Raw genomic sequence first — 24103 nt, 5'->3', positions numbered from 1 at the left:
ATCTTCTTAACAACCTTTGATAAAACAGAAACCAAAAGCTTGTATAAAACCAGCTCCCACTCACCTCAGGGCCTTTGCATATACTGATTCCTCGACCTGAAGAGTCGGAAATATTCACATGGCTTAAATCTTCTCTTCATTCATGTCTCTGGGCAAATGATGTCTCATCAGAGAAGCAGTCCTTGGTCATCATTCTAAGTTACAGCTCTGTTTCTCTCAATCCTTTTTACCTACTTAATTTCTCTATAGCATTTACCATCTGATACATTATACATTTGTGTGTTTATGGTTTGTCCATCCCCATTACAATAAAGCTCCAGGAAACAGGATCTTTGTTATGTTTCCTAGTGCCCCAACATCCCAAATAGAGGCTGCTATAGATTAGGTATTAGATGCTCCCTAAATACTTACTAAGTGAAAAAACAGGAGACATACAAGTGAAGTAAATGAAGAGAGCTGAAGTGATAGATTCTAACTCCTGATTCTTACACCAGGAATCTGTCTTCCATACTGTGCTAAAAGATTACCACAGAAGGCAACCGAAATACTTCATTTATCTCAGGTCTGCAAACATTGATTCCGCTCTATCATTAATTCCAGATGAAAAGCCTGGGCTTTCAGCCTGGGCTTGGAGTCAGACAGATCCAAGTTTGAACCTGGACTTCACTCTTTACTGTCTCTATAAACACAGATAAATTGCTTAACTTCTCCATGTCTCAGTTTCCTCATCTATAAAGTGGGGGCAGTAACTCTATCTCAGAAGTTTGTGAACATTAAACAACATAATATAGCAAAGTGTTTAGCATGACATCTTGCTCTCCTTCAGCACTCAAACTAAAACACTAAGACCAATAACTATCCTTTGGTCTTCTGGTGGTTCATTTACTTTCTCTCTTCTTCCTTTTGTCCATATGCTCCCCATCGGCCTGCTTCCTTGAAAATCTACCTTTAAAATGCCTCTCTTGGTTTTGTGTTATCTTAAGGTTTATTATACAGTTGAACTATATCAACACAAGTAGCTTTGTCACCCATGTATCTCTAACAGGTGCATCCAACTCCAGATGTACCAAACAATCAAATTCTACATTTTGTGACCACACTGATACTTAATGCCCAGTAGTACATTAGCTTGGGGAATCTGTGCATGAATGAGAATGAAGAAGTTGAGTGGATGTTGTCTAAAGGGAATCGGCAATCAACATGTAAATGGCTTTTTCTTTCTTTTTGGTATGTGACAGATAATCCAAAGCAAAGTAGTCGAGTACCTCTATATATTAAAGTTCTAGATGTCAATGACAACGCCCCAGAATTTGCTGAGTTCTATGAAACTTTCGTCTGTGAAAAAGCAAAGGCAGATCAGGTGAGTTTCATTAAAAAGTACATTCAAGTTGAACATCAGATTAATTTAGATCTTATAATCATTGAGATGATTCACAGAGCTGAAGGAGAGTTGTGAATTAACTATGAAGTGAATGCCACAGAAATTAATACTATAAATAAGAACCAGGACTTACATATGAGAACTAACAGTTTCGAAGAACTGGAAGTTCATCAAAGACTGAGGCTGATTCCAAATCGATCTTAAGTTTTTATTAAAATAGATTAGTCACAGCTTTATTGGAAAAATCTTTATTGGTGAACAGATAGTTTAATTACCATATGTACTTGAAGTAATAACTAGAACATACTTTATAATTGCCTATAATTCATGATTTCACTTATTTACATTGACCATCTGTATAAGTAATACAAATTCATGAATGCTTTCCTATTTTACACATTTGTCCCCATGTGAAATAGGTCTTTGCTGCCAGTGATACAAAAATTATGTTTCAGTTTGTGAAAATAGAAGTACACTGTTAAAGTACACATGCAGGTAGAAAGCTGAAGTTACTGTGTTCTATATACTTATTTTCTTTTCCATTTTTTGCAAGTTGATAGCTTATGTAATGCCAAGAGTGCATTTCTAGACAGACTGTCCAAAGAGAACTTCTACTTTGTGAAGTTGCGATGTTGTCACAGACTATTGGGATATTTTATAGCTTTGCATCACTCAAGGCCAAATGTTTCTCAATCAGGATGATTTCCTCCCTGGGGATATTTGCAGTATCTTGAGAGAGTTTGATTGTCACACTAGAAGGTGCTACTGATACCGGGTGGGTAGAGGCCAGGGTGGCTGCTTAACATCCTACAATGCACAGGACATCCTACAGTGTCCCCACAACAAAGAATCATTCCATGCCCTTTGGCTTTCTAACCCATAATAGAGCAGATTCACTGTACATTACTTAAAGGCTATCATTTTTATAATTAAAATGTTAAATCATTTTGTCAAGCAATTTATTGCAAAACGGTAAGAAACACTTTTGAGTTACCAAAATTTTGTGACAATGTTCTGGTTTTTTCTCTTAGTTGATTCAGACCCTGCGTGCTGTTGACAAGGACGACCCTTATAGTGGGCACCAATTTTCGTTTTCTTTGGCCCCTGAAGCAGCCAGTGGCTCAAACTTTACCATTCAAGACAACAAAGGTAAATGAGTTCAAGTTACCTTCTCTACCTCCATCTATATCCATACCTGTATCTGTATGTATATGTATGTGTATGTATCTGTATCTATATCTATCTTTTCCCATCACAATTGATTCAATACATGACGCAGTATCCACATACATTCACCACTTTGCTTTCCGGTTCCAGACAACACGGCGGGAATCTTAACTCGGAAAAATGGCTATAATAGACACGAGATGAGCACCTATCTCTTGCCTGTGGTCATTTCAGACAACGACTACCCAGTTCAAAGCAGCACTGGGACAGTGACTGTCCGGGTCTGTGCATGTGACCACCACGGGAACATGCAGTCCTGCCATGCGGAGGCGCTCATCCACCCCACGGGACTGAGCACGGGGGCTCTGGTTGCCATCCTTCTGTGCATCGTGATCCTACTAGGTAAACTGGTTCTCCCTGCCTCCTATCTCCCCATGGTGAGGGGCTCACACTGTTACTGTGACACTCTAGATTTATCTGCCTCCCCCATTAAGGCATACAGCCTGATCTAGGTGAGTCGAGTTACATACTGAGAATCTGTGCTGTACGATGTGAACTCATTTTTGCTTGCAAATGGCTTTGGGAAATGAACAGATGTGAAACTTGCCCGTGTCTTTGCTTGCCCAGGAATCATTCCACCAAAAGAATCTCTTGTCTATCAGACTGGGAATGAATCTCGGGGGATTTCAGGGCAACAAAAATCGTGCCCTTTTCATTTCATTTGTTGTGTAATTTTTTTACTTGGAAAACGTTGTTAAGTGTCTGGCATGGAGTGTATGATGAGGGCCCTTTCTATAAAGGTAAAGTTTAAAGATCTATGGGAAAGTGGGAAGAGGAGTGTGCTGACTTTTCTCTCATCCTAGAAAAATAAAAGCTATGAAACTTTTTTAACCCAGCAAACTAATGTTGATTTACCATTTAAATGATTACCTTCTTAGCATTGCTCTCTGCCACATGCATAAGGTCTATTTCTCACACTCAACAATAAATAACTTCTGTGACTGAGGAAATGAGTATGGGGGCCCAAAAGAAGTGAATGTAATAAAAATGGAAATCAGGGTCCAGCAATGATTCAAATGAAATTTTTACCCCTAACCAACTAATTAAGCCTGCAAGTCAAGCTTGGATTTCTCAACAGGCCCTTGACTGTTTGTGAACTAAGAAAACAAATATTTGTTAATGCAGCCCTTCCAAAAATAAAAGCAAGATTTGTAAAGCTTGCCTGTATAGTGAAAAGAAAAGGTAAGAAGTTAAGAGTCAACCTGAATTATACAGGGGAAATACTCTTTTAAAAAAACGAAGACAGAGTGACTTTGAGAAGAGTAAAAGAGAACCTGCATTTTGCCAAGAACAGAATGCTTAGGGATCCCTGCTCGAGCGCTCCTTCACACTCCACATCAACCCTGCTAACTATAACAGAAGCCTTGAAATTCAACTACAGAACTGTGATTCTCTTTGTCAACTAAGACTTGGGGAAAGTATTTTAAGATATGAGCATAAATAAAAACTGACAGTGTGCAAAGACAAATCAGTGTTTCTAATGGTGTGAGTCTGTAACATTGTTTTGGAAGAGAAAGATATGAATGTTCTTTTTGATCAAAAGGGTGACTTTTTTAGAAGCCTTGGATTGGTAGGGCTGTACCCAAGGCGTATTCCATGGACTCTTTTTGTCGTCTATGGAAGGAGAGATAACTCTCATCTGACAGAGGTGATTCTTCCTTTCTATCATCATCTACCCATTATCTATTCCCCCTTTTCTTCCTTCTAGTCAACTCACTGAATCTCTGCCTTTCGTTTCCTTCCTCCAATGAATTCACTGTCTCCTCATGACTTCTAATTGGCCTCAGTGCCTCCCACATCTTGTTTAATCTCTTTGGAATTCTGTACCTAATAAAAAAGGAGAAAAAATGGGATTTAGCCTTTGTTAGGTATACACCATAGGTCAGATGCAGTGCAAGATGCTTTACAAAGGTTTTTCTCACCTAATCCTCAGCACCATTTGGTGTATACTTATCTGTACCTCACATATGAAAACTGCAGCTCCAAGATGTGAAGTAATGTAGCCAAGTCATGTGTCTAACACGTGGTAAAACTAAAGTTCCCAACCTAAATTTTCTTCCCCAGGCTTGGTGCCTGAAGACTGCACTGTACTTTCTTTTCAAACTTATGAAATGCAGGGTGATTTCCAGGCCGAAAGACAGCCCAAACTTAAAATGTGGCAATTGAAGAAAGTGGAGGAAAATGAAGGAAAGCCACATTGATATAGGAAGAAATCTGGAGTCCAGAAAGTGGATCATATGGTAATGGATATTTTACAAAAATAAAACAACAGTAAAAACAGCTAAACAACTGCTACATCTCATGTCATGGTGCCTTAGAGTTTGCAAAACTTTCACATTCATGACAGTAAGACTGGGTACTGTGCTACTGATTTTAATTTACAAATAAGAAAATAGGCTTAGAATGGTCAAATCATTTAATTTAACCCAGATCTCTTGACCCTCTAGTTTTACGATGAGATTTGAACACAAATTTGCCCAATTGTCCCTCTATCCCCCCAAAAACCTTACTGCTATCCTCTGGCTTCAAAAGGGTAAGGGAAAAGGGGAGACTCAGTTCCTGCTGAGGGCACCTCATCAGGGCCTCACTTTCTAAGAATGTGTTTGCCCCATGTGCTTAGCAATCACATTTTCACTTTATAAAAGTTAGCTCTGAGAGGTCTCCTAGACAGCGATACTCTCAAGAAATTCTGTTCAGATGTGCATTGGGCTAATAAGAAAAGATATAGGCAGTTTTAGCTGTAGAAGAATTAGACCATGAATAAATGCCTTTGATTTTTTTAACGTGCCCTCTCCCTTCCAGACAGTTTGCACTTTCAGATGTGCATAAGACTAAAATAAAAGCTATAGATACCTTAAGCCAGGGAAGAATTAGGAGGTGATAAATGCCTGCCTCGTGCCTTACATGACTGAATGAGCCCATGTACATTAGAGCTTAATTCTTGGAGAGATAGTTGGCTTGATTCTGTTCTCTAATCCCAGTGGATGTCCTTCCTTACAACCCTCTGTTTTGCAAATCCATGTCATTGTTCAGACTGGCAGCCAGTCTGAAAGGTAGATCATGTGCATCTCTCTGCCCAAAGCCCTGCATTTCTCTTCATGTCTTTGCTCAAATTATGCAACCTCCCCCCAACAACATATACAAAACTCTGCTGGCTGGGCACTGTGGTTCACGCCTATAATCCCAACACTTTGCGAGGCCGAGGCAGGTGGATCACTTGAGATCAGGAGTTCGAGACCAGCCTAATCCAACATGGTGAAACCTCGTCTCTACTAAAAATACAAAAATTAGCCAGGTGTGGTTGTGGGCGCCTGTAATCCCGGCTACTCAGGAGGCTGAGGCAGGAGAATTGCTTGAACCTGGGAAGCGGAGGTTGTAGTGATCTGAGATCGTGTCACTGCACTACAGCCTGGGCGACAGAGTAAGACTCCATTTAAAAAAAAAAAAAAAAAAACTGTGCTGTATGTTCATATGGGCTCCTCAAATATATACAGAAGTATTTTTCTCCACCTTGTTCTGCTCTGCTTTTTCATGTTCATATTGCACTTATCATCTTCTAACAATTTCCCTATTTATTATACATATTGTTTATTTTGTCTCCATCCAACTGTCCCCCACCCTACCCACCCACTCAGTGCCTAGAACCGTACCTGGTACAGAGTAGGCACTACATAAATATTATCAAATGCATGAATGAATAAATACCCTGAATGGGTGCATCAAAAAAGGCATCAAGATACTTTCTGGCAGCAAAAGAGGGTATATACAACTACAAAACCACACACTTGAAAGGGGCAAAGTTACATTTCCTTTGGAAATAGTCTGTACTCCAGACCTGCTTCAAAACATGGCAATTATGAGTGCAGGCTTTTTAGTTGGACCAACCTGGATTTGAATTGCATGTACATGTAACATCTTTAAACTTCAATTTCTTCTTATGTAAAATGGGGTTTTAATGATGGTACCTACTTGTAGGGCTACTATGATAATTAAATGAGATTCAGTATGTTAAGCACTTAGTACAGTGCTTAGCACATAGAAAGCTCTCAATTGGTAACCAATTATTATTACTAACGAAATTTTAATATGTAGATACATGGGTGTGCCTACATCTATTCTTATACAGGTAATTATGTATACTCACTAAAAATGCATTATTCTGTAATTCTTATTGCAGTAACTCAGGTTTCGTGGCTCATAAAAATTGGGCCTTGTTGTGGATGAAATAGTAAAGAGACACTACTGTGACTTCCTGTAATACACTTCTCTGCACAAACCCAGTTTAACAATGCACTTGTTGGCCTAGATGGCTGTTTTCTCTCTAAGCTTTTACTGTGTTTTTATTTTTTCACCCATCTGTCCATTTGTAGATAGATGTGTCTCTCTACAAGTAGCCAGCTGTGTTCCACCCAGCCAGCTATGAAGAGAGATCAGGAGCTATTTAAACACAATTCTTGCTTTGCCTCTAATTTGAGTTAGGAGGGAAAAATCAAAAGAATGAACGTCCTGAGTAACAAACTTATAGAACATGAACCTTGGAAAAATAAAAAATAAAAAATCTCACTTACATGTGTTTATTTCATTTAGCTCAAACAGAAATAATATGGCATGTGGATTCTTACCTGCCCCCTTCAAATTAGCCAATCTCGAAATCCAAAATGGGTTTCTGAATTATATCTGGGTCTCTCCAGGTATTTTCTGGAATAATATTGCTTTATATGTAGGAAAGGTATGCAAATATTCAATGTCTACTTTGGGTTTTAAACTACTTTTACACTTTTCTCAGGGAAAAGAAAAAAAGGCATAGCGCAAAAGTTATTTCAGATGTGGAGTTATGTAAACCCTTCAACACATTCCCAAAGGTGCCAGTCTTGTCCTTGTAACCAGTTTCAGAGCATTTTAGGTGTTCAGCATAATTTGCACCCTGATTGCAGTACTTTCACTGAGGCCGAGCTTCTTTTTTTATCATTTTTTTCCTTACCTTGAAACCAGTTTGCCATTTCAAAGCAAAAAGGAATTACTGCCAAAATGTGATGGTGTTTTATCCTCTACCTAAATTATAACCTTCTTTCAAATATTTACTCCATTTTATGGGTCCCGGTTTGATCATGGATGGAGGCAAGTGCGTCCTTAAAGAAATAAAAGTTGAGTCTGCGTTTTCTAGAGAACTTTTAAAACTTCACATTTGAGCACGGTGTTTCTTCCTGACATTAATTGGGCAGCAAATTAACTTTTCCTTCCTTTTCTGTTTTGTTTTCTGCTTCCAGTGACAGTGGTGCTGTTTGCAGCTCTGAGGCGGCAGCGAAAAAAAGAGCCTTTGATCATTTCCAAAGAGGACATCAGAGATAACATTGTCAGTTACAACGACGAAGGTGGTGGAGAGGAGGACACCCAGGCTTTTGATATCGGCACCCTGAGGAATCCTGAAGCCATAGAGGACAGCAAATTACGAAGGGACATTGTGCCTGAAGCCCTTTTTCTACCCCGACGGACTCCAACAGCTCGCGACAACACCGATGTCAGAGATTTCATTAACCAAAGGTTAAAGGAAAATGACACGGACCCCACTGCCCCGCCATACGACTCCTTGGCCACTTACGCCTATGAAGGCACTGGCTCCGTGGCGGATTCCCTGAGCTCGCTGGAGTCAGTGACCACGGATGGAGATCAAGACTATGATTACCTTAGTGACTGGGGACCTCGATTCAAAAAGCTTGCAGATATGTACGGAGGAGTGGACAGTGACAAAGACTCCTAATCTGTTGCCTTTTTCACTTTCCAATACGACACTGAAATATGTGAAGTGGCTATTTCTTTATATTTATCCACTACTCCGTGAAGGGTTCTCTGTTCTACCCATTCCAAAAGCCAATGGCTGCAGTCCCTGTGGATCCAATGTTAGAGACTTTTTTCTAGTACAGTTTTATGAGCTTCCAAGGGGCCAATTTTTATTTTTTAGTGCATCCAGTTAACCAAGTCAGCCCAACAGGCAGGTGCCGGAGGGGAGGACAGGGAACAGTATTTCCACTTGTTCTCAGGGCAATGTGCCCACTTCCGCTGGCCTGCTGTTTTACTACACTCCATGTCAGGTCAGCCAACTGCCCTAACTGTACATTTCACAGGCTAATGGATAAAGGACTGTGCTTCACAGATAAAAATATCATCATAGTAAAAGAAATGAGGGCATATGGGCTCACAAGGAGATAAACTACATGGGGTGTTTATTTGTGTTACAAAGAATTTAAAATAACACTCGCCCATCCTATTTGCTCTTCAAGAACTTTCTCTGGCATCAACTACTATTCAAAACCTCAGATCCACCCATATGTTAAAACTCTCATTACTCTTAAAGAATAGAAGCAAATTAAACGGTAACATCCAAAAACAACCACAAACCTAGTACGACTTCATTCCTTCCACTAACTCATAGTTTGTTATATCCTAGACTAGACATGCGAAAGTTTGCCTTTGTACCATATAAAGGGGGAGGGAAATAGCTAATAATGTTAACAAAGGAAATATATTTTAGCATACATTAAAAGTTTTGGCCACCACATGTATCACGGGTCACTTGAAATTCTTTCAGCTATCAGTAGGCTAATGCCAAAATTGTCTAAAAATTCTTGAAAGAATTTTCCTGAGACAAATTTTAACTTCTTGTCTATAGTTGTCAGTATCATTCCACTATACTGTACATGAAAGTAGCAGTGTGAAGTACAATAATTCAGATTCTTCATATCCTTCGTACACAACTAAGTTGAATTAGTAAAGTTAGATTAAATAAAACTTAAATCTCACTCTAGGAGTTCAGTGGAGAGGTTAGAACCAGCCACACTTGAACCTAATACCCTGCCCTAGACATCTGGAAACCTCTACATATTTATATAACGTGATACAGTTGGATAAACAACATTGAGATTATGATGAAAACCTACATATTCCATGTTTGGAAGACCCTTGCCAAGGGAAAATTCGATTCCCTTAAACAAAAGTGTTTAAGATTTTAATGAAAATGATAGTTGATTTTCAAAAGCAGTAATTTTTTTCATTGTTTTTAACTTTGCTTTCATGACCACCCTGCCATCCTTGACTTTGAACTAATGATAAAGTAATGGTCTCAAACTATGACAGAAAAGTAATGTAAAATCCATCCAATCTATTATTTCTTTAATTATGCAATTAGCCTCATAGTCAGTTATTATCCAGAGGACCCAACTGAACTGAACTAATCCTTCTGGCAGATTCAGATCGTTTATTTCACATGGCTGTTCTAATGGCATTTATCATTAGAATCTTACCTTGTGCAGTCATCAGAAATTCCAATGTACTATAATGAAAACATCCTTGTTTCGAAAACCTAAAAGACAGGCTCTGTATATACATACGCTTAAGAATATGCTGACTTCACTTATTAGTCTTACGGATTTATTTTCAATTAATATTAATTTTCTATGAATAATTTTAGTGTCATTTCCATTTGGGGATGTTGTCATATCAGTACATATTTTCTGTTTGGAAACACACTGTTGTTTAGTTAAGTTTTAAATAGGCATATTACCCAAGAAGTAAAGATGGAAACTTTAAAAGAAGAGAAATGTAGTATTTTGGGTTACCTGATTAGAGTGAAAATTTTGTACAACCATATTATTCCTTGTGTCTTCCGAATGGTTTCCAACTTTATAATGGACTGCCCTATATAGTAACAAATATTTCATGCTTGAGCTATTTCCTGCTTTCAGGGTTTTCTTTTTTCTAGTTCTTCATACACACACGCACGTGCGCACACGCGAGCGCTAATGCAAACAAAAGGCTATGTGAGGTCTTCACTCTAATGAATTGATATGTATCATAGTCACAGGTAAGTGTTGAAAAGAACTTAGTAAAGTTAGAAGCTAGTTATTCATAGCAATAGAACAGCACCTTAATCACACGATTTACTGTAAAATTAAAGAAGTCGCTATCCTTATGTTTCATGTCATGCAACAAATTGAATCATGGAAGATAGTCCTGTAAAAAGAAAGATATCATCTGAAGTTGAGGATTGACACTAGCAATTTCCAGTGTTTAAGGGTAAGGTCTGCGTTCTCCTAATAAGTGAAAGGAAGTAGTTCTATAGCGGAATATCTGAGATGTAATTGGCAAGGTCTTTTATCCCTCCCTGAAGATGACACAGCATACCAAGAACAGGTTAATGTGACTACTTATGGAAATAACTTTAATCTCTTATCACAAAAGCTGATGATGAAGTAAATTTATAGGAAATTGGATAATTTGAGACTGGGGCTAAATATTTAGTACCAGGATATTGTAAGTATCAAGTTGGAGTGACATTTTCCTATAATTCAGATTCTTTGACATTGTGGAACCAATAAGAGCCATAGTTCCATCATTCTCCAGCTTCGTCTCACTTCCTTCCCACCTCACCTGAGTATCAGGTCAAACATCAGTGCATGCGCAGGTTTTTTTTTTTTTTTAATTGCTAGGTCCCAGGCAACATGAAAGATTACTGGAGAAAAAATAATTTTCAGCTCAGTTTTTTCATTGTCTGTTTCCTAATTTTAGATGTTGGTGATGGGAAAGATGGAGAGTGGGAAGAAGTAAAATTTTAATATTTGTTTCAATCACTGAGAAACGAAAATTCATTAAACATAACCAGATTGCTTTTGTGGGTTGTTTCAAGGACATTGAGAGCTTTCTGATGATATGTTTTTACCCTCTATTCAAAACCAAGAGTTCCTTTAAACTACTAAGATGTTCCCTAGAATAAGCTGAATTTTAAAAAAACATTAAGCCATTGTTTAAAGCCCCTTCACTTCCTGGCCACTTTCTTCTGAAAGGTCTAAAAAATAGTTGTGCCCAAATAAATAAATAAACCAAACGGGAAAGAAGCAAATATTATTCCATAGAACCACAAGAGACGGAATCTGGGCACAGTAAATAGATGTTTCTTTCAGCACTTTCCTGGTTTTACAGTTTGGGTCCATAAAGGGATGTTCAGCAATGAAATTACTCCCTTTTCAGATGGAACAAAACCTGCCCATTTAATTTTAACTCAGTTTAACATGTGGTTTAGTTTTATTTTCAGCTCCCAAAAGTTGTGCAGAAAGTACTTAAAAATTGAATCTGTATCTTAGAGGCATCCAAATTTTATGAATCCAAATTAACTTTAGAATGTTTCCATTACTTTCACTTTTATGTACATAGATTTTCAATGTCCTGATTGGCTGAACAATATTTCATATCAAATGCTTTGCCTGGAAATAGATATCCCATTGGGGATAATGGTGTGTAAACTAGGACTTGGACAATTCTGTATACTCAAGCACCATAAAAAGTAATGCAGTTGAAAAGAAAGATAAAAGTTGATTCCTGGGTGCAATATTCCTGATAAATATTTACTTCAGGTACTCATCCTTATCAGCTAAATTCATTTTCACCAGGAACAGACCACCAAATAAATTATTTTATCCTAATAACTAGTTTTGAAGCAGTGTAATTACTCTGGAAGAAGGCTCTAAAAGTCATGATTCCCCACTATTTTGAAATATATCCTCTAACAAGGATCATTTTAGTGTAATCTTAATTTTTATGTTTTATCAAGATGAAATCTTGTTTGAATTGTGACATTATAAAAGGGGACTCAAAATCCAAGCAGTCTACTGTGTTTAACACCACAACTTTCCTTATCAGATTATAAGCGTAGAAAAATTAACACTTGGCATGTGAATCTTCAGGAAAATGAGCTATTTCCTAAGCTCAAACAAGCAGCTTCCTTTTCCAGAGAATATAGAATTATACCATGGTCTCCTTAAATGTTCAGTAGCTCTTACGGTCACAACATTTTTAATCTACCTATGGCATCTTTATGGAATAATTTTCTAAAGGCATAATTCTCTACTAAAAATATCAGACCCCGACCATATTTAATGTGGAGAGCAATACCCTCTTAGAAAGAAAATACATTGACTCATACACTTGTTAAAAGTTAATAGAGAAATAGCTCATTTTTAAAGCCAGAAGTTTACGGTCTCTGCATCGTCAATTTAATTTAAGCATTGCTGAGACAATCTTTAATCTACTCCCCTTTTGTAATACCTTATTTATGGGGCATTTTCATTTTATTTGGGGAAACGTTAGCCCAACAGAGCCGGCAGATGAAAGTGTTGAAAAGAGGTCAAATAGAAACAAAGGCTCTTACCCACTGTATTTCAGACAGGACTGAGGCACTTAGCCGAGGAGCCACTGGGTTATTAGATTAATTTCAAAAGAGCTTTTACAAGTTGCTTAATTCCATTTATTTTCAAAAACCCATGAACCACAAACTCAAATTTCTCCTCAAATGGGGTTAATTTGACAAATGAGGCATGGACCCAGCTTTGTGCAAAAAGCATTCCACGCTAATGAGATCTTGGTCTTTCTTGTGAGGCTACGCTATTCATGTAAATATGTCTGGAGGCACCTTCTCTAAGCTTTTAGTTTTCTATGATCTATTAGTTTAGTGTTTATTAAAGAATCAGATGTATAGAATTACTAGGCATTCGGGGGGAATGCCGTGTAGCAAATGTAAAACTGAGCTCCTTGGAAGAAACGTAGGAACGCTTCAAACCCACTGTACTGTTTGGTTTGAAATTATTTTCATTGCTTTGAGAGTGAACTGCATAAGAGTAGGCCTTATAATAAATGCTATGTGCGTCTTCAGTAGTACCAGGCTAAAGCAATTTGGCATTCTCCCACTGTGATTTGTGATTTTAAACCCAGAAAATAAAAGCTTTTAGTATTGATTGTTTTAATTAAAATACTTCCAAGTATAAATTGAAACGGATGCCACCCTTGAAGATTTACTGGCGGGAGTGCTCAGCTCTTGTCGTTTTCTTGGTATCGTTCATGTCTTTGGCAACAAGAACACCTAATGAAAGCAAGCAACGCTCAGTTCCCATCAACATTTCTAGTTAGGGGGATTCTCATAACCTCGCAGTTTACCTGAGAAAGGTTTCTATGTTAGAAGAATGGAGTATTAACTTTTAGCTCAGTGTGGCCGGGCCTTTTGTTGCAGTCAAATGTCAAATACGCACTCCTTGAAATGGCTTCTTTTCTTTTGTTTTGTTTTCTTACACTTATAAATTTCAAAAGAATGCAATTTAAAAACTGATTTCTCACAAAGAGTAAATATGCCTTTTGCAAATCAATTTTTGTAACAAGTTATTTATATGATATTACTTAATAAACTGGTTTTTTTCTAACTTGTTTTTTTTCAATTCTCTCAAACCATTGTTTGTAATCACAGATTTTTTAAATATACATGCTGACATACTTTATCTTTCTGAACCTGCTGTTTTAACCTCTCAGAGAGCTAACAAAAAGCTGACTTATTGTACAATAATTAGCTTGTAAACAATAGTTTTTCCCAGCCAGCAATATATATCATTGGCACTGCCCTGCAGACTTCTTACTGCGGGGACATCAAGAATTCTACTATTATTTATGGAATTGCTTTATTGAGAAGAAAGCTGTTTATCTTCATGGTAATTGCTTTAGATTAAAAAAAAGAAAAGGACAGTTCTATATTTTGCCCCTCCCAAACCTCCATCCATTATTTCACTTCCATAAGAACAATTGTCACTGGGTCTCTGATTTAAAAAAAAAAAAAAAAAAAAAAAACAGCAGTCAGATCTGAGGAACATAAAAATAAAACTCTTCCAGCATTCTGATACTATGAGTAAATAAAATGTTTTTAGCATATTTACAGCTGTAATATTTTACATGCATGCTCTTTTTTAAGCTGCCTTCTATTTCTACAGGCGCCATTTCATAATTTTTTTTAACTGTGAGAATTCATAGCTTTGCAAAGAAGATTTTCATTTATTCATTTGTTCCATATGTATTAGGCGCTCCACTGTGTGCCGCCAAATATTTGACAGTAAGTCAGATTGGTGTACTTTGCTTCCTCTGCAGAAGCTCATGGTCTGGGAGAAAGAAATATGATAAGCTCATCACCACAATACACACTAGAAGGTGCTGTGGAGACATCTCATGAGAGATACTGAGGAAAGTGTCCTTAGGAGGGAGAAACTGTTTCTGCCCAGGTAGAGGGGTGTGGGGGAGGCTTAGGAATCAGTAGGATTGAGATAAAGTGAGATAAGAAATCAAAAAGAATAGCAGGGGAAAGAGAAGAGAGATTTTAAGCCATGTCACTGGTCTCCACTGACGTCCTTGAAAGGGACTAGTCTTGGAAAAATCACATGACATCAGAACACAAGGATCACGAATGCCAAAGAAAATGACATTTGTTGTTTTGCTTTTGCTTTTGCTTTTGTTTTTGTTTTGTTTTGCCATTTAAAGTTAACTTAGTCAGAAACACAAACCCACAGAAGGGAATGATGCAATCAGAAATACACTTTCTGAAGAACATGTACATTGTCCAGTAGTATGCACAGTGCTCTACAGCCAAGTCCCTCCCCACACGACCCCACCCTGGCCCCAACTCCACAACACCCCCAAGGTTATGGTAACCCTGAGGTGACAACAGAACAAATGATGTCTGCAGGATTCTAGAAAACTTCCCTTACGTAATGGTAAGGCAGACAGGGAGTGCAATGTGAGGTCTCAGACCTGTAAACATTTAGATAGAGTAAGCTTTTTCCCATTACCTGAACAAACCACTTCCCATAATAATTATATATTAGGGTAATTAACCTGGCGGTGGCAGCAGACAAAATCCAACATCTCTATAAAGTGTGTTCCTCACGCTTGTGAAATTCAGAGTGTTTGTAGATCTTTCTCCCCCGGTAGCAATGCCATCTGGAGCACACTGCCTGCAAGGTGACCCTGACAAGGAGAATTCAGTCACATGGCCCCAAACTAACTAGGAAGAGGCAGGGAAATGTAGACAAGCACATGTGTATCCACTGAGCACTAAGAGCTTGTGCCACATATAGCCTCAGACCCACCCTGTCAATCTTACAATATCTTTCCCAAATTCCCCCCAATTTCAGTCACCATAATAAACTACATTCCATAATAATCATGAGGGTGTTATTAAGAGAGAAGGCAGGAAGTTGTTCATAAAATCAACCTTCAAGTTAGAAACCATTTTAAGAGGTGTTTGTCCACCATCCCTGACTCCAATGACCCTGGCAGACATTGCCAATGAATTGACATTTTTTCATGGATCGCCTAGATATAACCCTAGAATCCCTAAACGGAAGACCCCAAGCAGCCACCAATGGCAGCGTAATGTGACCTATGTGCCATCCCAACCCTAAGAGATGACGTTTTCCGGTAAAAAATTTGTTTTCTTTCATTCTAAGTTTCGTTGACCACTCACCACCAACATTTGCAAAGAGCATTCTGGTCTTGTGATTGCCAAAAGTTTGGAATAACTGAAGAAGCTAAAAAGCCTTGGCATACATCTTGATAATAAATCTGAACCACGAAGTAGGTATCTCTTTGCACAATTCAGACATTAATTTCAGCTTGGTTGAGACTTCTCCCTTCAGCGATACTCCTGAACTTTTATATTCATTCTACCAAAAATCATTTGAGAACCTACTCTGAGCCAGGCACAGATCAAGGTGATAGGGATTCAGGGTTAAACAGGACACACACCATTTTGTGCACTGTCTTCCATCAAGGACTGCCATGGTTTCATATCCTGTCATTAATCTTAATTCACCTGACTAAACATTTTGTACTGAATTACATCCTGATTTTTTAGAGTACCTTTCTAGATTTCATTTTCCTGAATTCAGTGCTTTTCCAAATAAGCTATGAATAGATACAGCTCTTTAAAAGAAGATTGTCTCCTCCCTCTCTCTACAATATACTTATTCGTTTCTTAAAATGTCTTCCTTGACATATTAGATCATCTTATTGCTTCCTGAGCCCTTTGGTCCCCAAACCTTAACTTTTAACGGCGAATAATGTCATGTTTGCACACTGGTTTTTTTTTCTAAAGCCTCCTTATAGTCAGTAAAGGATAGGTTTTATTAAAGCTTTTCACTTTGCTTAGCTGCCTGAAAATAATGCCTTACTTTTATACAGCACTTTAGAATAACTATATCTATATTACTTAATATAACTCTCATGAAAGCTCTGTACCATAGGTTCTAACATTCACAAAGAAAATGGGGTCATTTGCCTTTAGGTCCCCATCACAGGAATTCGAATTAAACTCACTTCTTTTAACTCAGACTCTGCGATCTGCCATCAAGCCCCACATTTTTCCCTTTGAAAGCATAGTCCAATCCTACCCATTTGTGAGAATATTTGTTGGGAGAAAAAAGGATGCTTTTTTTCCTTTATACAGATTCAGATGATGTCGGACACTGCTGATGGCTGCAGCCTCAAAGATATTTCTCTCCATAAGATCAGTCCAAAGCCTCTGTGAAGAAAAAAGAAGAGCCTAAAGAGCAAAATTCTACTATTAACCCCAATTACCTAGCTGATTCCTATTATAAAAACAGAGCAGTATTCCTAAGGAAGAATATCCCCAAGACACATAAAATTCCACCCAAGACTACAAAAGCTCTAATTGCTTTTATAAGAACAAGCTGGACACTGTTGAAACTGCAAATATCAGATTGTAGTGCGCCTCTGTAGGGTGGGAAAGCTCTGTGAAAGGAGAGAGAAAAGGAGAGGAATTAGGACTCCCTGTCTCTCCTTAAGTGATTTAGACTCTGACTGAAGGAGTAGTTGTAGGGGAGGAAGGGAGCCTTGCTCTGTCCCTGAGCAGCCACAGAATCCACTTCTTCCCCCCTAGAAATCCCAAAAAAAAAACCCAGCTGCTCAGGTAGGTGGGTGTCTGGGTAGCAGAAAAGCAGTTACAAATCTTTGTTTCCAAACTAGAAGACACACACTTGCCTAATTTTTCTGTAACTGAACTTAATTTCTGTGTTAAACCTTGGTGCCTCTGAGGAGCAGAAACTCAACTTTAGTCATATAGGGTTTCTTTCCACAGTTGTCACTGATATTACAAGTAAGTTCTAAGGGACTAAGGTGATGTCAAGGGTTGAAACTTGGAAGAATAAGAAGAGACATAGTCAAAGCTTAGAGCTAATCTGCTAAGAGAGCTAGAAGGAGGAGATAGATTCCGGAAAAAAATATGGTAATTCTCTATCTTAACCCTCCCTGTCTGTCCTCTCACCCATTACAAAATGAGAAGACAGAAGTTTATTGATCAGAAATTTGTTTATGTTATTGACATTTTTTTCTTATTCTCAGGTCAAGATCAAAAGCGTAAGAAAGACACATGATTCTTTTCTGACTTACAGTTTTGGCAGAGATTCGGAAAGAGCTGACAGTTATCTCAGAATGACTCTATTTCCAATTTAATGCTAATTTATGATAATGTCTTCTTATGTTTTACTACCTCAAGCATAATTAAATGTATTCAGTTATAGTATTAAAATATATTAAATAGTATATTAATGATTGAGCTCGTTTTCTAAAATTTTTGAACATCTCTTATGTGATAAGTACTTTATCTACTTTATGTGAAAAATATATTGTCTTGGCGGGGCATGGTGGCTCACGCCTGTAATCCCAGCACTTTGGGAGGCGGAAGCAGGTGGATCACGGGGACAGGAGATTGAGACCATCCTGGCTAACAGAGTGAAACCCCGTCTCTACTAAAAATACAAAAAAAATTAGCCGGGTGTGGTGGCGCCTGTAGTCCCAGCTACTCGGGAGGCTGCAGCAGGAGAATGGAGTGAACCCGGGAGGCGGAGCTTGCAGTGAGCCGAGATCGTGCCACGGTGGGCCAAAGAGCGAGACTCCGTTTCAAAAAAAAAAAAAAAAAAGAAACATATATTCTGTCTTTATCATAAATCAAGAAGAAAATGACAAAGTATTTTTTTATTTACGAATATATTTACGTAAAAATCCTACAAAGTTACAAAAGTTAAATCACAATTAAATATATATTTAGTAAGTAATTTGTACTGAAAACAATAAATGTGTTAAATACAGATTGTTCAGCTCCTTTTTGTCTAATATGGTTTGACTGTGTCCACGCCCCAATCTCATCTTGAATTGTGGTTCCCATATTCCCCACATGTGGTGGGAGGGACCTGGTGGGAGGTAATTGAATCATGGGGGCAGTTACCTCTATGCTGTTCTAGCGATAGTGAGTTCTCACGAGATCTGATGGTTTTATAAGGAGCTTCCCCCCCTCCACCCGCACCTTCACGCTGCACTTCTTGCTGCCGCCATGTGAAGAAGGATTTGTTTGCTTCCTCTTCCACCGTAATTATAAGTTTCCTGAGGCCTCCCCAGCCGTGCTGAACTGTGAGTCAATTAGACCTCTTTCCTTTATTAATTACCCAGTCTGTGGGTATGTCTTTATTGGCAGCGTGAGAACAGGGTCCAAAGGCATACATTTACCTTAAAAGAATTTGGCAAAATAAAATTATACAAATGATAGCTATCAAGTGAGAAAAGACTAAGGGACAGATTGGTTTGGGCATTAGACCTGAGCTGGGCCTCCAAAGAGCACGAGAAACTATAGCAAAATCACCAGAACGCTTCTCTAAAGTGCAAATTCCCCAGTCCAACTCCAGAAATAATCGGGGCTATTTTATGCACTCCACAGGCCTTAGGCATTCCTAAGGGATGAGGAGGGAAGTTCTAATATTTTTAATATTTTAATATTTTATATTGTATTTAAATTGTATTTATTCATTTAAATATTTAATATTTTAATATTTGCATATACTTTACAACTTTCCTGTACTTGTTGGATGCAAGGCATGGGCTTGTCTTGTAAATAATAAAGGGATTAAAACAGGTGCCCTTTCTGGAAAAGGTTGCAGATTTCTAATTAAAACACCAGGCGTAGTTCAGACGCATTTATTTAAAACCTCAGATGAAGCTTCCCACAACCCCGCATTTTTTTTTTCAGAACTTTTCTGGCTACTTTCCCTGCATATATCAGTCAATAAGTAGATTGAAAACCCTCTAGAGTTGATTCACCAGTCTTCCTAAGCATTTGCTTCTATTTTTCTCTCTTTAGAGTCAGCTGCTATTCTATGAGCCTCAGCTGGGGAACTCCTCGCTCATAGGGCCCAATCAGAATTCCACTTCAATTAGCTTAATTGGAGGAAGACGCAACCAAATTTTCAATTAAAGTCCTAAACAGGCTATTAGAACAGACTTTTTTGTCTTCCAGAGTAAGCTCTCCTAATAGTCATTTTTTAAAAGGTAAAATCTAAAGGAGAAAAAGTGGTCACAATTAGATCAATTACTGCTATTAATCATTTTCTCCTAGTAACGTTGGGTCTTTTCACTTAGTGATTTGGAAGTAAGACACTTATTCATTTTTTATTAACTTTATTAAATTAGTATGTTGTTTAAAATGCCAAATAGTTCTTCAAAGCTTATGGCAAAAACTTTCCACTCCACTTCCAATTTGTTACCCACAGATACCCCCTTCAACTCTTCCAGATAGCTCTTCTAGTATTGACATTCATGTTTCTAAATAACAGCAGTCATTAGAAACTACCATTTTTGTAGGAGAAAAGGGGTTAATATCAACAATTTTAGATGGTTCAACTTAACACTACTAGTTCTGGATTTATAGTTTTGACTGTTGTCTACTGACTTCTCACTATGGAGAGTAAGGATTTAGACTACGATATTCCCAACAACCTCCCCTCCCCCTCCCCTGCCCGCTTCTCTCTCAAATACGCGCGCACACACACTCACACTCTCACACTCACTCTTCCTTCATCGTTCCAGTATAGTTATAGCACAACTGTTAGTTCAACATTCGAGGTTTCTATTATGACTCCTATGTAAATATTGTTCACAGTTGAGCCTTATACTGCACTATAATTTCACTTTCTTGTTCAACTTTATTTTTTCCTGAAATTAACTGCCGGTTTTTTTAATTGCTGACTTTTCTATAAACCTGTCATAATTCAGACATAAACTTCCTGACATGATCCTTAAATTCCTCTCAACCATGTAAGGGAATCTCAGCTTGGTTTTTATTTGTTTTTGTTTGCAATATCACTCTCCATCTCTTTGAAGTCATAAAAATTTTTTAATGTTTTCTTCTCCCTGCTGCTTATCTGTTTTTTTTGTTTTGTTTTGTTTTGTTTTTTTGGTGGGGGGCTCTGTTTGTTTTTTATTTGTTTGTTTCGTGAATGTCTTTTCTCTGTTTGCTTTGGTCTTTGTATTCTAGATGAGAAGTCTTCCTCAGGTGTCTGGTGATCTTTAGCTGTCTTTTCATAGTTAATAGTGAGGTATCAAAAAGCTAATTAGAAGCGCTATATGTCAGCTGGCAGGCCTCACCACAGAGTGATTGAAGGAAACTGATGGTTTCATTGGGACACCCAATTGCCAGCCTTTGTAAATCTTTTGTTTTGGCTCCGTCGGTTTCCCCTGAGAAGATTCCTTCAATCTCCTTTCTAAGGGTGTAATTCTGGCTACCAGTACTCAGCTTTACAGGGGATCCCAATGTTCAAAATACAGATTTTTCACTTAATCTACCTTTGGAGTAAAGCTCTTTCCCACACTCACAGCTGCCTGATGTTCCTGCATGTGAGTCCTCTTTTGATTCTGCTTTTCTGGATAGTAAATCTCCTACCTTCTGCTGGGATGGGGAAAGAATGGTGAATAAAGTCATCCAGCTGTGCAGGGTAGGGAAGAGGATCTGAAATCTAACTGCTCGTTATACAGATTTGTAGTCAATCTGTTTCAGCCGCACTCCACATCCTGGCAATCAGAGGTACTTGGCATCTCTGATTCCTGACCTTATCTGAGTTTTGCATTAGGGATCAACTTGCTGCTTATTGGATTCCCATCCGTGTGCTAGCAGTTAGGCCTCAGTTTCTCCATTCTTCTAGGTAAGTTGCCATTCATTTATCCTTCTTTCATCGTTTAAACTTTTAGAGACATAAGAGGCGAGTGCAGTAATTGAAACGAGATGAGAATGGCCGGCACTAGCACAGTGGTAACAGCAATTTGAGTTTTACATTCATGGATTCACAAGAGATTTTTTCTTTTTTTTTTTTTTTGAGATTTTAAATGAGTTTGTGGTTTGACTACATTGTGGACCATCCCTGCATGTTTCTGGAGTGAGCATTTATGTAGCTTGTGATGCTATTATACAGAGGGTCTAGGAAAAAGAAAATACTTGAGGGAAAGATAATGTGTTCAATTTGAACATGCTAAGTTTGAGATATTTATGCAACATTCAAGAAAGTCAAGCAGCAGTTTAATACATAGATTTGAAGTTTATGGTAGCCAATTTGGAATGCAGATGTAGCTTTGAGAATCAGTAACAGGGATGATAATTTCAGGCAAAGGAATGGATGAGATTGTGCAGGGAGAGTCCTTAGGGCATGAAGGGAAGAGGGAAAAGACAAAACCTACCAGAACAGCCATGTTTAAGGAATAAACAAAACTGAAAGAACTTGCTATGCAGACTGAGAAATATTTACTCAAGAATTAGAAGAAATGCAGGGAGACTTGGTGTTTCTAACTTTAGAAAAGAGTTATAATAAAGATGGAGAGTTAGCCCAGAGGTCAACCAAGCTAAGGACTGAAAAGTTTCCAATGGACGTAAAGAAAGGAGGTAACTGAAGACCTTGGCTATAGCAATTTCAGTGGGAGATAATAGGGCCTCAGCCAAGTTGCTACGGGTAGGGGTGAGAAGCCAGTGAGCTTTTCCAACTCTCTAGCAGTTAAGAAGCGGTGAAAGGAAGTGTGCTGGAGAGGATGTAACTACACATCCTCTAAGATGATAGATTTGGAGTCAGGAAGTTTTGGTGTTTCTGTGGAGAAGCAGGCGTAGTTACCCCTATGGAGAAAAGAGATGACTGAGAAAGAGAAGGCTTTCCAGATAGTATTAAGGACCAAGTTGGTGTTCAAGACCATGAATTTGTAGTAACCCTTATCTCTATCCTAATGTGATTAAGACTTGAATCATCTCCTTTTCTCCAAAAATGTGAAAGATGTAATGAGATATAAAGCCATTCACCTTTCCATTAAACTTCTAATCTACATAAAAAATGTAGGGAAATAGTAATAATGTATTTTTATAGAACAATTCAGAGACATATTCGACAATGTTAAAAATTCAGTCTCTTGACAATCTAGTTCACAGTTTGGAAGATCATGTTTCTTCACAGAAAAAGCCTATAAATGCTTCTCTTAGATAACCTATCTGATTATTCCTGCTTACTTATCAGGGGTTCTTAGAGAATGAGTAGGTTGCAATATGTGCAAAATCCACTCTTCTAATCATGAGATCCTAGTGTTGCTTTGCATCAACACCTTTTGATTTAAATCTGTATTATTATCTTAGGAAACAGAGGACCTCTTTAAGCAAGTCAGACTTACCTTGTTTCACTTGGAAATTTTGTAAAGCATCAGTTCTTGGGGTCCTCTATTCACAATCAAATTTGCCTAGGTCTACATTCTCCATACAAGAGTGTCCTTAAAATTCTCCCTGGTTATCAGTGAGTAATATATAATATGTCTTTTGGGGAACAAAGTTGTTAAAGGGATGCCTGGTGTCATATTATTACTGTATGTAAGGAACAGCTTTCATCACCATTTACAATAATCAGTCTCCTTTATTTCTGCTTTGTTGGTAAAGCCTTCTAGGAAATGATACATATATGGTCAATATGATACGGTATACATCTTTGCTATCCATCAGTGTATCTGCTATGTTACATACGCAGTAGGCTTCCAATGAATATTTATTGAATGCCTGAATAAGTGTATTTTTCTCTTTGAAGAATACTCTTTAATATCTATTCTTCAAGAATGTCAAGCTGTGTCTAAAAGTAATCAAGTGTGACAATTGTAATATTTCCCTAAGCTTTTATACCTTTAATTTTGCACGCTTTCACATTCACTTTCAGGTAGCAAGTGCATTGAGCATCTTTTTCATGTTTGCAACGATCCCACATATTAAAGATTCTCAGTGTCAAGCGATAGCATGCATTGACCTTGAAATCTCCAGACACATTATTGGATAGTGACTCAGGAAAAGACATTAAATTTTTCTGTGTGTTGAATATTACAACTGGGCTTCTTAATCAGGAGAAAAAAGGTTGAGTACTTGGGGGACAAGTGTTATATACACACTGAAAGACAGTGTTCATGTCTTCTGAATACATGACGATGGAGAGGACAGTTGTGCTGAGCAAACATAATGTCAAAGGATTAGCGTGGACCATGAAAAGACATTGCACAATCAGTTCTGAGAGAGAAAGTCTCATCCGGAAGCTTTGAAAATATTGTTTAAATTTGTCAAAAGTTAGGTTAATTTTTTAAAGGATTTGGAATTAATTGTTTTCTGAATTTGTAGCTCTTTATAAAAAGAAAGCTTTGTGGGCTGGGCATGGTAATCCCAGCACTTTAGGAGGCAGAGGTGGCCGGGTCACCTGAGGTCAGGAATTTGAGACCAGCCTGGCCAACATGGTGATACCCTGTCTCTACTAAAATACAAAAATTAGCCAGGTGTATTGGCAGGTGCCTGTA

The 24103-nt window shown here is 38.0% G+C and overlaps 1 protein-coding gene across 2 annotated transcripts in view; it reads left to right on the top strand.

The window, feature by feature from the left end:
* CDH6 (cadherin 6) overlaps positions 1 to 13848 on the top strand; it is a 141193-nt gene extending 127345 nt beyond the window's left edge. For both annotated transcript variants that reach the window (XM_017889465.1, XM_017889466.1), the window contains exons 9-12: positions 1239 to 1360; positions 2413 to 2530; positions 2699 to 2950; positions 7876 to 13848. In XM_017889465.1, the coding sequence (XP_017744954.1) occupies positions 1239 to 1360; positions 2413 to 2530; positions 2699 to 2950; positions 7876 to 8366 (983 nt within the window). In that variant the 3' untranslated portion in view covers positions 8367 to 13848. The remainder of the gene's footprint in view (positions 1 to 1238; positions 1361 to 2412; positions 2531 to 2698; positions 2951 to 7875) is intronic.
* Positions 13849 to 24103: the final 10255 nt, after the last annotated feature.

This window comes from Rhinopithecus bieti, unplaced genomic scaffold, assembly GCF_001698545.2.
Source record: "Rhinopithecus bieti isolate Rb0 unplaced genomic scaffold, ASM169854v2 scaffold_17882, whole genome shotgun sequence".
NCBI classification, from domain to species: Eukaryota; Metazoa; Chordata; class Mammalia; order Primates; family Cercopithecidae; genus Rhinopithecus; species Rhinopithecus bieti.
The sequence above is the reverse complement of the archived record's forward strand: the minus strand, read 5'-3'. Positions and strand labels throughout refer to the sequence as shown.